Source organism: Tamandua tetradactyla, chromosome 19, assembly GCF_023851605.1.
Source record: "Tamandua tetradactyla isolate mTamTet1 chromosome 19, mTamTet1.pri, whole genome shotgun sequence".
Taxonomy (NCBI): Eukaryota; Metazoa; Chordata; class Mammalia; order Pilosa; family Myrmecophagidae; genus Tamandua; species Tamandua tetradactyla.
This window is the reverse complement of record NC_135345.1, coordinates 20,331,855-20,346,362: the sequence shown is the minus strand read 5'-3', so window position 1 is coordinate 20,346,362 and position 14,508 is coordinate 20,331,855. Positions and strand designations below refer to the sequence as shown.

At 36.2% G+C, this 14,508-nt stretch overlaps 1 protein-coding gene and 1 non-coding gene across 3 annotated transcripts in view; one reads left to right on the top strand and one right to left on the bottom strand.

Moving 5' to 3' along the window:
* SLIT2 (slit guidance ligand 2) overlaps positions 1 to 14,508 on the bottom strand; it is a 363,732-nt gene that overhangs the window by 128,150 nt on the left and 221,074 nt on the right. For both annotated transcript variants that reach the window (XM_077136499.1, XM_077136500.1), the window contains exon 5: positions 4,003 to 4,074. In XM_077136499.1, the coding sequence (XP_076992614.1) occupies positions 4,003 to 4,074 (72 nt within the window). The remainder of the gene's footprint in view (positions 1 to 4,002; positions 4,075 to 14,508) is intronic.
* On the top strand, positions 7,464 to 7,534 carry TRNAV-GAC (transfer RNA valine (anticodon GAC)). Its single transcript has one exon. It is a non-coding gene; the product is annotated as a tRNA-Val (tRNA).

The following is a 14,508-nucleotide window of genomic DNA, read 5'->3' as shown; positions in this document are numbered from 1 at the left end:
TAATTTGAATATTCTCCTAAATAATTATTTCATTAAATGGAAATGTCCAATAGGTACTTGAAAACAAAATAGCAGCAAAATTTAATGCCTTTGTTCAAGATTTGCTTAGGAGGCAGCAACAACTTTATCACATCTGTATTAAATCTATTAAATATATATACAGAATTTATAAAGAAAAGTCCTACAAGCACCAGTAATAATTTTAGTAAGGCGTAAGTTTGTAAATATAAGTACTTTAATTAATATTTGATCTGGGAGTTAAAAACACAGATGGAAATCCTGTGGGATGTTTTGATATGATCATTTTTTCTTACATCTTACCTTTTTAATTATCAGGAAGGGAAAATGATTTAAGTCGCAGCTAGAGAAAATTAGGTAACAAAATAAATTATAAAGTGTTTTAATCAAGTTAGGAAATTAATAGCAATAAGCAAAAAAGTTATGGGAAATCCTCCTTGGAGATGGTTAAGAACAAGATAAATATCCATCTGTCTAGAATAGTTTTAGTGTGGCTTGCCTGGAGGAAGGGGAATGAGATCTGCTAATTTGCAAAATTTCCACAGCATCAATTTCATATTGTCAGGGTGCTGCCTAGAGCATATTTAGACAATCCACAAGATTAAAGCAAATGCTTTCAGTGAAAATCTTCTGATAACTGGAATTTGCTGTAAGGTCTGAATGTGGTAAATCCAATAAACCTATTTCAGTACATTAGACTCGGCTTTTAGACAATGCTGCATAAAATACAGTCTTGATACAACTAAAGCAGATAAACCTTCATTTCCACTTTCTTTTTTCACCTGTACTCTCTAAATGAGTCTGAAAAGTAGCAAGCATGGAACCATGCAAGTTTGGCCAAACTGTAAATGCATACATTGGACTGATAAACAGGACAAATTACTGTACTTCTCTACACTGGAATATTAATAATATCAATAATTTTAATATTAATGACTTTTAGTGAAGCATTACTTGATCCTTACGGCCACCTGTTTAGTAATTGTATAAATTAAGTTTTACCACCTCTCACCACCCCTCCCCTAGTTTAATACATTTTACCAAATATCTTTCTTAACTTATAGTGATAAAATTAAGCTTCATAAAAATCCCAGAACAGGGAGGGCAGGTGGAAATAGTGAGAATAAATTGTTCTTTCGACCATTATCATTCAGTGTCCAAACAGTCTCCTAAGCCCCATTTCTTCCAGAGAAGCATGAACTTCCAATAGCTGAAACTGCTTGGATGCCACTCTCTTTAGCTTGGCCCATATTCAGATGTCTATGCTTTGCATTACCGTTGTTCTGCAGAATTAGTACTGTTACTGCTTGTAAAATGCCCATCTTCAATTCCATATATTACACAAGTATACAGACTATACACATACACACATTCTTCCATTGCACTTTTGTTTTAACACCCTAGCTCAATTAAACCCCGGACTCTACCCTTGTCTATTCTTTTTAATGCATTTTGTTTTCTTCCATTCTTACCTACCTCTACTCACCAATACTCAATACAAACGAACCTCCTTGAGCACTGCTTCATATCTCTTATTGACTCTTTCCCCCAACATTCCCTGATAACTTCCACCAATACTTTTATCTCCTTCCTCAGCAGTTTCAGCACTTAATGTCTTCTCACAAATCAGGGTCTTGTGTATATTCATTGGGTACATTCTAGTATACTCTCTTTTTCCATTTTGTAGTTCCATGCTTAACTGACCTCAAATAGGACAGCCTTATCTTTTCCAAATTTTGAAAATTACTTCATGTCCCACTTTCCTGTCTTCTTACAATATCTTTTTTCAGGGCTAGCTTCTAGCAGTTGATTAATGAGTACTTGCAGAATGACAAATGTAATATTTTCATAACGTTTTATTATTTTGAAACCTTTTTCACATATCTGACTTCCCAAACAGATGACAAACCCAAGCAGTTATTCTTTTGATTTAATAAATACTAAGGCTTGGGGTTGCAAGGGTAGTTCAGTGGTAGAATTCTCACCTACCCTGAGGGAGACCCAGGTTCGATTTCCGGCCCATGTACTTCCCAAACAAACAAGCAAACAAACAAACAAGAAACCAACAAAGAAAAATTGAGCAAATGGTGTTGCAATAAGGGGATACTCACATGGAAAAAGAATGAAACGGGACCCCCACCATACAACATACAAAAACAAAATAAAATAAAAAAAACTAAGGCTCAATGAAGTTTATTGACTTGCTCATATCCCAAAAAAAGAGCAAAAGATTCTGGGACTCGAATCCCAAAGGCATCTCACTGCATACATAATAACTGCCTTAAAGTAAGGGAGGAAGAAATTCTGCTAAATCAACATTGCTCTCCTCATAGCACACTGGCCAGCATCTAATTTTTCCTTTGCTCTCTCTGCTTTCAAAATCACATTTTTAAAAGAATAAATGAAGAAAGAGCACATAAGGAAGACTCTCACCATTACTGGGTCTCTCTTCCCCAAACATATTCTTGAATACTGGACAAGGGATACATATAGATTTGGATTCCCTGAATATCTTTACTAAAAAGATTAAACCACCTGTTTTAAGGATTTAGAGGTTAATCCTATTGTAGCATTGCAAATAGGATTCCCAAAAGGGTGGTCAATTGTAGCTACTACCATAGTTTTACAACAAAATTTAGGTAACTTGAGGAGGTGCTGCATTGAATCTCACCCTGTATTGACCAGCTGTGACATAAAGCAATAATTCTGAACACCTTATTTCACAGAGTCTACCTGAAGACTTCTCCAAACCCTAATTAAGTGAAGATAAAAATAAAACAAATGATATCTTTATATGTGAGCAATAATAAAAACTCACAGCCACGATTTTAATGCCTCTACACAATCATACTCAGATGCCTACATTTTTTTCTGCATTGAACTGTACATTTACAATGTACAAGTTTGAAACAAAAAACACTGACACTTGAGAAGACAACACCAGAAACCATGTTTTTCTAAACAGTTGTCTTCTTTGACAAGGAAAAACATTTGTCTCACTTTCACTTCTGGAAAAATAGGATTGACGCCCACCATGGAGAATTTTGAAAATAAATTCATTCTTGAAAAACTGCCTGGCTTGCTTATTGCCAGCTAAGAAATACTGAATTCCTGATAGTTAATCTCATCACCAGGACGCAATTTTCAGCCGCATTCCAAACCAATGCAAATGCTAATGAAAATTTCCCAGCATTCACAGTCAATCAAAATATTCAAAGATTAATATAAAATTTTAAAGTTTATAGAAATAGATTTACAATATTTAGATCATCACTGGGATCTTAAATATGATATGCCCATAGAGCAACAGACAGTTAAATATACATTTATCCACGAGACATCACATTAAAGATTTATCAAGGAGAAAAAAACAAAAGTACGTTTCCTTTTTTGTTATCTTTAAGGGGCTATACATATATCCTCTCCTGAAGATGTGTGACGAAATAGATGTAAGAAACATATCCACACGAAGGATAGACACAATTTAATGTACTCAACTCAAACTTTCAGCATTTAATGAAAATGGTATCTAAAAGCTGCAGGCTACAGGGATCTTGAACATGAAAATATTATCTACTATTTCCAGAAAAAATTAGTTTGTATTCCACATTTCCAATAAACACATACAGCAATTGAAAAGGGAGCTATGGAAGTGAGCTGACAGAAAAAGGGAAGAAAATATATAATAAATACTTTTCAATCAAATAATTTCTTTAGATTTTACAAGATTAATAACAGGTTAGAAGAATAAATTTGATAACTCCAGTTTCAAGACATCTTCCAAATGAGAATCTCTTCAAATAGCTCGTGAAAACAATGTGAAATGTATTGTTACAATGCTTAAAAATGAATGCACCGGGTTTTCACCATTTTTTTCCTGATGCTTTATTGTATAAAACTTGACTTTACAAAAGTATGATAACTTCAAACACACACACACACACACACACACACACACATAATTCTTTTAAAAATAATACTCACAGATTTTTAATGTCAACTGCCCCACGGAAAGCCTTCCTTGGAATTGCCTGGATTTGGTTTTCACTGAGATCGCTAAAACAATTAGAAAGAAAAAAAGAAAGTACAAAATATTATTTCAAAATTATTTTAAGCATGATGTTTAAGAAGTGGTAAGATACTGCAGAAGATCTAAAAAGATGACAGTAAAATCTAATATATTAAGTGCAATTTCTAATAAAATATTTTATAATTCTAGAATAAAACCTCAGACTAAATGGTTTCTGGAAGTACTTTTCAGATATTTAATTCTGTAATAAAATATAAAATAAGTTTCCTTTAAATTTAAAAGTCGATATGATTCTGTGTAACATATTTCTTTAAAACAAATAGTAAGTTGCCCTTAACTCAATTTCAAGGGGTCTTAAAACTTTTATTACATGATATTTCTCCAATCTTCCTGATATAACTGATGTCGTATATAGGAAAGTAGTATAAGAAAGAGTGAGTAAAAACTGATAAAACCTGGGCAACTTTATTAAATTTTCATCCCTCTTTAAGTAATCTTGAAAATGGAACATGGCAGTACTGGCCCAACAATAAAACAACAATTTCTGCATGAAATATTAACAGTATCCTGGTTTAAACCTTCTTTAAATAATTCTATCAACTGTAAATACAAAATGTCTCCATTTACATTTTAATTGAATAGAGAAATACATTTTAATCAAGGAAGAAAGCACTCTTCAGTTGGAATAGGAAATTTGTAAAAATAACTCACTCATCATGAAATGGATCATTATTTTTCCTTGAAGCTCAGATGCAATTCCATGAACTCACATGGTATTATTAGCTTAGCAAGTTGGATATAAATACCCATGCAAAAAATGCTCAATTGCAAACAGAAAATGCTTATCTAATTTTAACTACCACTAACACAGAGCAGAAAGCTGAAATATCAAATAAATAAATTATCAAAGTAACAATGATGATCCTCAAATTATCTCTAAAATTCAAATTTAACTGATTCTTGTCAAAGAAAGATGAAACTACTAACCACAGTTGCATACCAGGTGAAACTTACACCATTTTCCGATTATGTGGAAGGATTTGGGATGTATAAATCCACATCCTCTCCCCAAAGTCTGCTTATAGCCAGAGCTTGTGTTCACACACTTGTGGCCAGCACTAGAGAGATAATTGGCTTATGCAGAGATTTACTGTGTGGTCCTGACCTCATTAACACCAAGTTATAAACTGAGATTTGCATTTGTATCTCAATATCCACAATGCTAAAAAAAAAAGTTTGCTAAGCAATCTGTAAAGAAGTAAATGTTAGTCCACTTAAAGAGTGATGATCTTTAGCAAAAAAAAATATATATTTATATACTTTTTCAAAACAGTAAACTGTACAACATGTGCTTTTCTAGGAGTTAATGTAGCTATTCATTTCCTAAGCCATGCAGCTCCATTACTGCTTTCAATAGCTTTAGTATATCCCTATGAGTAATAAAACATGTTTCCTTAAAAAAAATTGCTTATTTCTGACTCGTCATTGATTCAGTCTGATTCCATTCCTTTGTTTAATTACACTTACTTAAGAATGCTTAATAAAATACATTTAAAAACCTTGATGCCAGAAACTGTCAAGGAGGCTACAGAGCAAGCAGAAGACAATGAGACTGCAGAGAGAAAAATCAGAAATTACTAAGAATGAGGAGCAAGAAAAAATATCAAATTCATACAAATCTGAATCTGTAATGCCTCCCTTAAACCAATAGTAGTATTCTTGTTGCTGTCTCCCTGCTAATCAGTGGTTAATAATCACTCTTAATTTTTTTACAACTCTCTCAAGACAAAAGACTGAATCAGAGAGTGTGTAGTCGAATGCAAATGGCAAAGAGACGTTTGCTTCAATTTCTGCCTGCTTCCCACTCTCCATAGTCTTTCCATCTGGACATTTGAGGCCACTTCATTCCCCGTTTGCAGTCTCAGCTCTGCTCAGTCCCTAGACCCAGTTTTGTCCTAAGGTCATATTCTCAAATACAGGGGGTGGGGAGGGGAGGGTGGAAGGGAGGTCACAGAGATGGGTTTAGTTGGTTCCTAGGAACATCAATAAAGAACGCTGAAATACAGTCAAAGCAGGGCTCCTTTTGAATTTGATTTCAGTCCTTCTGAATACCTTAGGTAGAATGCAAGGCGGTCTATGAAGCTTTATGAAGCTAATACGTTTTTTTATAACAGAGTGTGTCACCTCCAAACTGTGACCCTTTTTATTCCCCTAAGTTTTAGTGGCTGACAGGTGGACCTCCCCCCTAACTGTACTGTACCCCAGGCTGCATGGCAGAGTTTCTCTGCTCTGATGTCAAGTCTGTTCTGGTGAGTAGCTTTAGTTATGGATTCCAGACCCACCCACTTAATAGACCATGTTCACCCAGGACAGGAGGAAGGCCTACTTACTTGTTATTATTTCCTACTTAATGTAATAATTGAGTTTTTGAAAGAATACATTTTCCCATTTAATCTCTAGAGAAATAAAATCTAGAGCATAAGAAAGGATAAGGGTGTGGTGTGTTGAGTAAACACTTCAGTGACAATTGAGAAGTGTGCTTTTATTTCAGTGGACAACAGCAGGGAGGGGTGGGTGGTGGATGGAAGCAAGGTAAAGTCTCTTCCTTACAGAGATTAAGTTGGGAAATGAGATGTAGGATGATTCCAAAGACCCAAGTTCAGAAGATCAGATATAAGACTCCTATGATAGCTGGGGAAAGGGTAGTGAGAATTTCAACCAATATGACAACCATCAATATATGGGCCTGATATATGAGATATCTCCCACAGTATAAGGAGAAAAAGGTATGATGATTGAGAGTGATATCAAGGACATATGAAGAACCAAAACTTTGAAATGGATTGCACATGGAGATGGATTATGTAAGGGACAGAGATCACTTTGAACTTTGTACAGAGGGAACCATTGATAAAATTGGGAAATTAGAAGTGAGAGTGATTGACAGTACCAATTATAAGTTTGGTTTGGACAGTTTTGATCTAATTTGAAAAATATAACACAAACACACACACTAACAGCTGGACAACAATGAAGATAGTACAAAGGAAGTAAAACTTGAGCAGCATCTGAGAGAGGTGACCGAAGACATCAAAGAAGAAACCATCATTGCAGCCTGGATTCATCACACCACCTTTAAAAAAATAAAATGGGATTTTACTTGATCTTTAATGAAACTGATTTAGCTCAGGAATTTTCTGCTTCCAATTGAGAGAGGGGGTGGTGATAGGTGGTGAGCGGGCATTAGGAGATCCAGGAGAGAGGCAGCATGGCGGAAGAATTAGGAGTATACACCCTGGATCTAGAGTGTCTGAGACTGAATTCTAGCTCTACCATTTATTAACTATGTGACCTTGGGCAAATTGTTCATTCTCTATGCTTCAGTTCCTTTACCTATAAATGGAATAATAGAGGTGCACGGGTGGTTCAGTGGTAGAATGCTCGCCTGACATGCGGGAGACCCAGGTTCGATTCCCGGACCATGCATCAAAAAAAAAAAAAAAAAAAAAAAGGGAATAGTAATAATAGTGCGTATCTCATAGGATTGCTAGATGGACTCAGTGAGTTCCTACCTTAAAAGTGATCAAAAAGTACCTGGCATATAGTACCTGGAATATAGAGTAAGCACTACAGAAATGTTGGTTTTATATATACACACATATGCACATATACACATACACATATATATAAATGTATACATATTTATATTACAATTATTCTACTTGAAGTTTCTGCTATGTGCTCCTAAGTGTAACTGCCCTATTCCTTGAAGATCATGTTAGGCAAAGTGAGATGTTACACTGAAGAAGTATATTGTTCTATGAACTGCATGGAACAAGAAAAATGAGTCAGAACTACAGAGTTTGCTGGATGGAGTTGCCAAGGAAGGAGTTTGCAATTATATCACTAGGCAGTAGAACGTAAAAAAATTGTTTCTGAGGAAGGAAATGGCTTGATTGGAGTTGATTTTTAGGAAGATTAATCTGGAAATTGAATTTTGGAGTAGGCAGAGACAATGGGCAGAGAAGCGGTGCCAGACAGATTCTGGGAGACCAGTGCATCTCTAGAGAACTAGGCACTTCTTTTTGAAGAACATTAAGTAATAAGGTTGGGAGTGAGGCTTGGTTCCAAATATAAGATCTTCAATGCAAGTTAAGGTGATTATCATCTTGGGGAAAGCTTGGAACCACTGAAGTTTTCATAGTAAGGGAATAGCAAATGGAGGGAGTGTTTGGAGAAGAGGAATGTGGAAATGATACCGGAATACTGAGGAGCTGGGACTGAGGACAGGGAGACTAGATCAGTCTTGTTAAGAGATTATCATAAATGCTCAGGCATGAAAATATGAATTCTGCTGTGTTGTGCATTTTTCCACAGAAATTAAAATAATTAATACCTTAAACTTGAGAGCCTGGACTATTCATTTTCTGAGATGACAAGGTAGTGAGGAGGGCTATAAATTCTATCTCATTCCGAAGGCAGTCTTGATAGGAAAGATATGAACCAGGGAGAACAGAAGTAATTTTAAATAGGGGGGAATCAACATCTTTGGGAGTTGCATAATTAGAAAGGAACAGGCCTTCCAAGGCCAGGTGTGAGAAGAGGCCCTAATGGTCAGCACTCAGGGTACCACAGAGGTCTCCATCTTAGACCATTCCACTCTACACTATCTAGTGTCCCCCAAGTCATCTCAGCAGTGTCTCCAATCAAGTCGTGCCCACTGCTGGTCACTGCCATTGCACACCTCGCTGCTTTCATAGAAGGCCAAAAAAGTTCCTGAGCCAATCTCTCTGCCTTGATTTTTGACCCCTTCTGATGCATATTCCATACTGACATCTGAGTTCTGTTTCCCAAAACCTAAAATACTGTTGACTCGCTCTTCCCAAAGTCTTCTCCAGCTCAGTTCAGGGGAAACCATATTTCCATTTGCTTAGATAAAAATCTTTGGGATCCTCCACCATATTTTTTTACACCCAACATCCAATCCACCAGTAAATCTAATCAAATCTATCTTCAAAATATATCCAGAATATAATTTACTTACACGGTTAGTCCCCTACCAAAGCCATCATCTCTTCTTGTCTGGGTTATTGCACTAGCCTCCAAACTATTTCTGCTTTTCTGTCCTTGCCTTCCTAAGGGTTGATCTTGCCTCACTTCTGCTCAAAACTCTTCACTGATGTCCAATCTCATTTCAAGGGAAAGACCAAAGTCTCACAAAGACCTACAAGCCCCTAAAACAAACTGGTGTGCACCTTTCCTTTGACCCCATGCCCTTCTACTCTGCCCCTTAGCATTCTGCTCTAGCCACACTGGCTTCCTTGCAGGTCCATGAAAACGTCTCAGTTCTGGGCCCTCTTTGATACTTGCTGTGCCTCTCTTTCCACTTCAGCCCCTCATTCATGAATTCTATGCTTTTAATTCACCTTTTATAAAACTTCTTCAAAATCTCTTAGGTATTTGTACATTCTCTTTTTGCCTCAAATATCTAGTCCCTTTCATCAGCAAATGGAGAGTTAAATAGTCTCACAATTCAGATGAAATACTAATTCATTTAACATAGTTTTTTTCCCAATTCTGTATCTGAGCCCAGCACAAAGGTCTTTGAAATCTATTAGCAAAGTGATACAGTGTAAGATACTTAGCCTCTCTGGGCCTCCATTTGGTCATCTATAATAGGAGATAATAAATATCTTTTGGAGTTGTTTTGCCTGATAAAAATGATTTTTTAAATTAGTACTTAGAGCATTAAATATTAAAAATTATTACATAATTATTTTTATTAGTGGGGAATCAGTTATTCCTTCTGTGCTCCTATAGCAACTTGCACACACTCTAATGCTTCTATTGAATCCCATTTTTAAATAAGTATGTCTTCTGCTACACAATAGGCCAAATGAAGGCAGGAATTTTATTTCATCCTGCTCCTACAAAATTCCTGGCATAGGAAGGACTTCAGCAAACGTTTGTGCAAGGGAGGCAGGGGAAAAAAAAACATCTAAAGAAAAAAATGTACAAAGTGTGTTATTTGTTGGAGATATATGGGCAAGGAGAAAGCTGCTACGTCTGTGTTTTGAGGCCTAGCATTATAAACACAAATAGGGGACATCAGAAAAGAAAACTGGGCTTAAGGAACTTTTAGACATAGTGGCATCAAGACAACAGCAGGAGAGGCAAATGGAAGTGGCTCATAAAACACTGGTGATATGAAACCAGAGCTCAATAAAGAGATCAGAGGGAGAAATACAGATTAATGAGCCTTTGCACCCTGGTGAGATCTGAACTACACACTGCATATATAAATCTCTTTTCAGATAGTGCATCAAAAAACTTCAAATTCACAGGTTATTTTTCCCAAGAACCCATGCTCAGTGTACTTGATACCTCACCATTTGAAAGTGGGAAAATCAGCTGCGTGCTTTCCTTACCCTCTCTGCTATTCACTCATTCATGTATTCAAAAACGTTTACTGGCAGCGTAAAATCTGCGGTAATTATTTTTCTGTGATATTTCTCTGGTTGTTTCTTTTACGGTATGTTCTTAACACCAATGTAACTGCTGCCTCTTAATGAGCAGGGCTGTCTTTTCTACATTTATCATTTCTCTTCGAGGTCTTATACTCCTATGTAAAGGAGGTGCTTTTACTATTCCTTGTCAGATGTATAAATGAGCCCATTTTAGGGACTGCAGGGGTTTCTCTTTCACTGAAAACTGTTTTGTCATGGGAAACCGGCAGGAACTTTGACCACTCGGTGACCAAAGCTTTTGTGAATATAACTGTAATAACAGATACGTTTTTCTTCTTATCTCTAACATATTTTGATACGAGTAACTCCTTGCTCTTAATAGAAAGTGTCACCAGAAGTTCTTTGTGCAACCTGCTGACAACAATTTGAAAGACCATGGAAATTTAAGTGTGATAAACTGTGTCTTAGAACTGATAGAATAAGATAATGATACACGCTAACAGGTACTAAGGTGTTTACTAACTGCCAGGCCATACACTTTGATATATTTAATTGTTGCTACAATCCCATGAGGATATAATTTGTCATTACCATTTTGAAAACGAAGAACTGAGATTTCAGAGGTTAAGCAATTTACCTGAGCAAACTGATAACTTAAGCTGGAGGTGGTGGAGCTGGGATTTGAATTTGGCTCTGCTGTTCTCAAAAGCTCAGAACTCTTAACTGCTGCTGCCTGAGATACATAGAAGGTGGCCTCTATAGGCGCCTGGCTCTCTAGCACTGTGGTTTAAAGTATCGAGAGATTCACTCACAGGAATCATCTGGCGCGATTGTTTTAAAAACAGACTTTGGAGCTAAATCCTAGAATCCTGAGGCAGAATTTTTGAAGAAAGTTCCAGGAATCTGTATTTTTAACAAATATGCTAGGAAATTGTAATACAATCATATCTGAACCCCATGTTGGTAACCCTGCCCACTGGAACACCTCAATAACTGATATCTCTAGCTTTTGCTTAGTTTATAAATGTGGCTTTTGGATACCTAGATCCAACTGGAAGTAGAGAGTGGTGAAAGAAAATGAAAAAGGGAAGCGCCACTAAAACCAAGAATAAAACAGTTCTCTGGACAATTAAGAGAGTTGGATAAAAGGCCATTTTTGAAGCTCTTTCCACCAAATGTGAAAGCTTATAACTAGAGTATTAATCTTGAAATAATTGGAATAATTGAGAGAATTCACAAGGTAGAAGAAAAAATTGTCCTTTGCCTTTCTCCTCTCCAAAATCAGATGCAAAGCATTGGTTCATGTCAGCATCGATCTTTCCAAATATTTAAGTCCCTTTTTTGGGTTATCAATAAACATTACCATTAAGTATTTTCAAGGAAGAGATGTAAAATTGTGTAAAGCCAACAAGCAACAACAGAGTCTAAAATCAGTATCTATGGCCATAACTAATAAAATAACCTCTCTGTGATCAACTCAGTGGTCCTTCTCAGAAAAGACACAGAGAGGTTATTTTATTAGTATTGCAGTTGATAACCCACGTGCTTGGTCGCATCTACACACAGGGATAATCTCAATGGTGTGAAAACCCCTACAGGGGCCTGAAGTGGCATACCAGAGGGTGGAGATGGGAACAGGCCCAGAAACAGACAGGTTTGTCCAGGAATCCTTGGTCTCACCCCTAAATCCTATATAACCATGTGATCTTGGTCAAGTTCCTGAGAGTCTTTGAATTATGCTTCCTCAAGTGGAACACTGAGAATAAATGTCCCACTGCCCCATCGGGGTTACAGTAAGGAGAGGCTGATCCTACGTGTTCACTCTGAAGGTGTGAAGTGTCCAGCTGGGTCGTATTCCCAAAGGCACTCACACATGTTACCTTCCTGCACTTCCATTCGTTCACTTCAGTTCAGGTCAGGACTTATTTATGAGGGCAGTATGTGCTGAACACACTGCTCATCCTGAGAAAAAAAAAAAGATAAAAATACTCTAGTGTCTGCTCTCAAGAAGTTCAGATTCAGAGAGAGAAAGCGAGCAAAGAAAGTGACCACTGCAATACAACTGATAAAAATATCAGTAAGAAAATATACAAATTCCAGAAATAATCAAGGAGGAGATATTTCATTTCGTCATTGCTTAGTGTCTGTAGGTAGTTTCCAAAAAAGACTGTGCCATGGAATTTCTTAGCATTTATATGAATTAGTAGAAATATACATGCATACACCATCTTTGATGCATGCCATGTCTCCTTAAATGCAGCTCTCTCTATCTTTTTCACTTGATTAATCCTCCTCGTCTTTTGGAGAAAAGTTTAAACATTATTTCCTTTGAATATTATTTTTCTGAAACATTCTACTACAGGACAAGGTTCCTTCCCTTGTGTTCCTGTAGCATGCTAAGATTAACTGGTATCACTCTGGATTATAATCAGTAGCTTACTTATTTGCACATCCTGCTACAGCCGAACGTTCCTTGAGAACAGACACTGAATAATTTAATATCGTATCCCTAGTGCCTAACAAAGTACCTGACTGTGGTCAATAAAGCACAAATAAACATGTCCATAACTGATTAGCAAATTAGCACTTTGCTTATTGACATTTAAGTCCTCAACCTAATTGCTTATTTAAGAAATACTTGATGTCTTTCTTAGGGAATAGTACATGAAAATGTCATATTCTCCTCTGATAATTTAAGACAATGATGCACTTCTTTTTTGACTCCCTAAGAGATGTTAAAATATTATTTGTTGGATGGGCCATGGTGGCTCAGTGGGAGAGTTCTCGCCTGCCATGCCAGAGACCTGGGTTCATTTCCCAGTGCCTGCCTATGCAAAAAAAAAACCCAAAATTGTCATGATTCAAATATTTTTTAATGAGATTGGTTAAAGATAATAGCACATTTAGAATGGTCGTTTTAATGTAGGTACATTAAATGGAAAACAGTCTGAAAGTCTTTATTTAACCTTCAGCCTCAGTTGATGGACTTTAAAACATCCTTTAATTCTGTCTAAACTGGGTTCAGGGATATGTGTGAGTTTCATAAATTAATCAAAAGAGCTGTTTGTTAACCAGGAAATAATCATTTCCTGAACACACAATTCCATGCTTTTATATCAGGAATTGTTACACTCATTTTTTGAGATATATAAAAAACGAGATTCTATTATTCTCTTCAAAAACAGTGAGTTATCGTTAGGAAGGCCAGACACATGCACGTGAATAAAGAGCAAAAACTAAACTCACAATGGCATACATATATGAATTAAACAGGAGTAAGGGGGAAAATAAACCAGGAATTGCTTTTGAAAGAAGAAGACATTGAATGGTTCTTAGGGAAAGTGATGGAGGCCATGGAGTAAGTTATCTCTAAAGAAGAGACCATCATGGGAAGATAAAAGACAATTACATAAAACGTGTCTTCACTGGGGGTGAATGGTAAGAAAAAAAAGAGTTTGCTGCAGTTAACACTTCAGTAGAAGGTAGGAGCGAGTTTGTCTTGGTATTCCAGAACAATTAAATAGAGGACTATGAGTTTTCAATTGATTTTAATGGCAGTAAAAACAAACAAAAAGCAAAACAAAACACCAGGTTAAGCATTCTTTAACAAAACCAAAGAAACATATTGGGAATCTTTGTGTAAGAAGGACTCAAGCACACTATTTCAGAACATCAGGGTTTATTTTTAATGCACACTTGTCAGTGAAAGTCACTGTCAATATTTATAATCAATTCTAACTTTGCAAAAAGCTGCTGTCTATAGAGATAGAAAATCAACAGAACTTCCTTCCAGAATTTAGAAATTTCAAATGAAAATGAACTTCGGTAATTAAGAAAACATTTTCAATGGAAGATAAGGTTCAGTTGAAAAGCCATTTATTTATTCTACAAAAAAAAAAAAAGAATTGATAAATGAAACTAACATCAGATATTAAGAAAAAGTGGTTCCCCAAAGAGAAAATCTTTGCAACAGGCTTTTAAAAACTTTTTTAT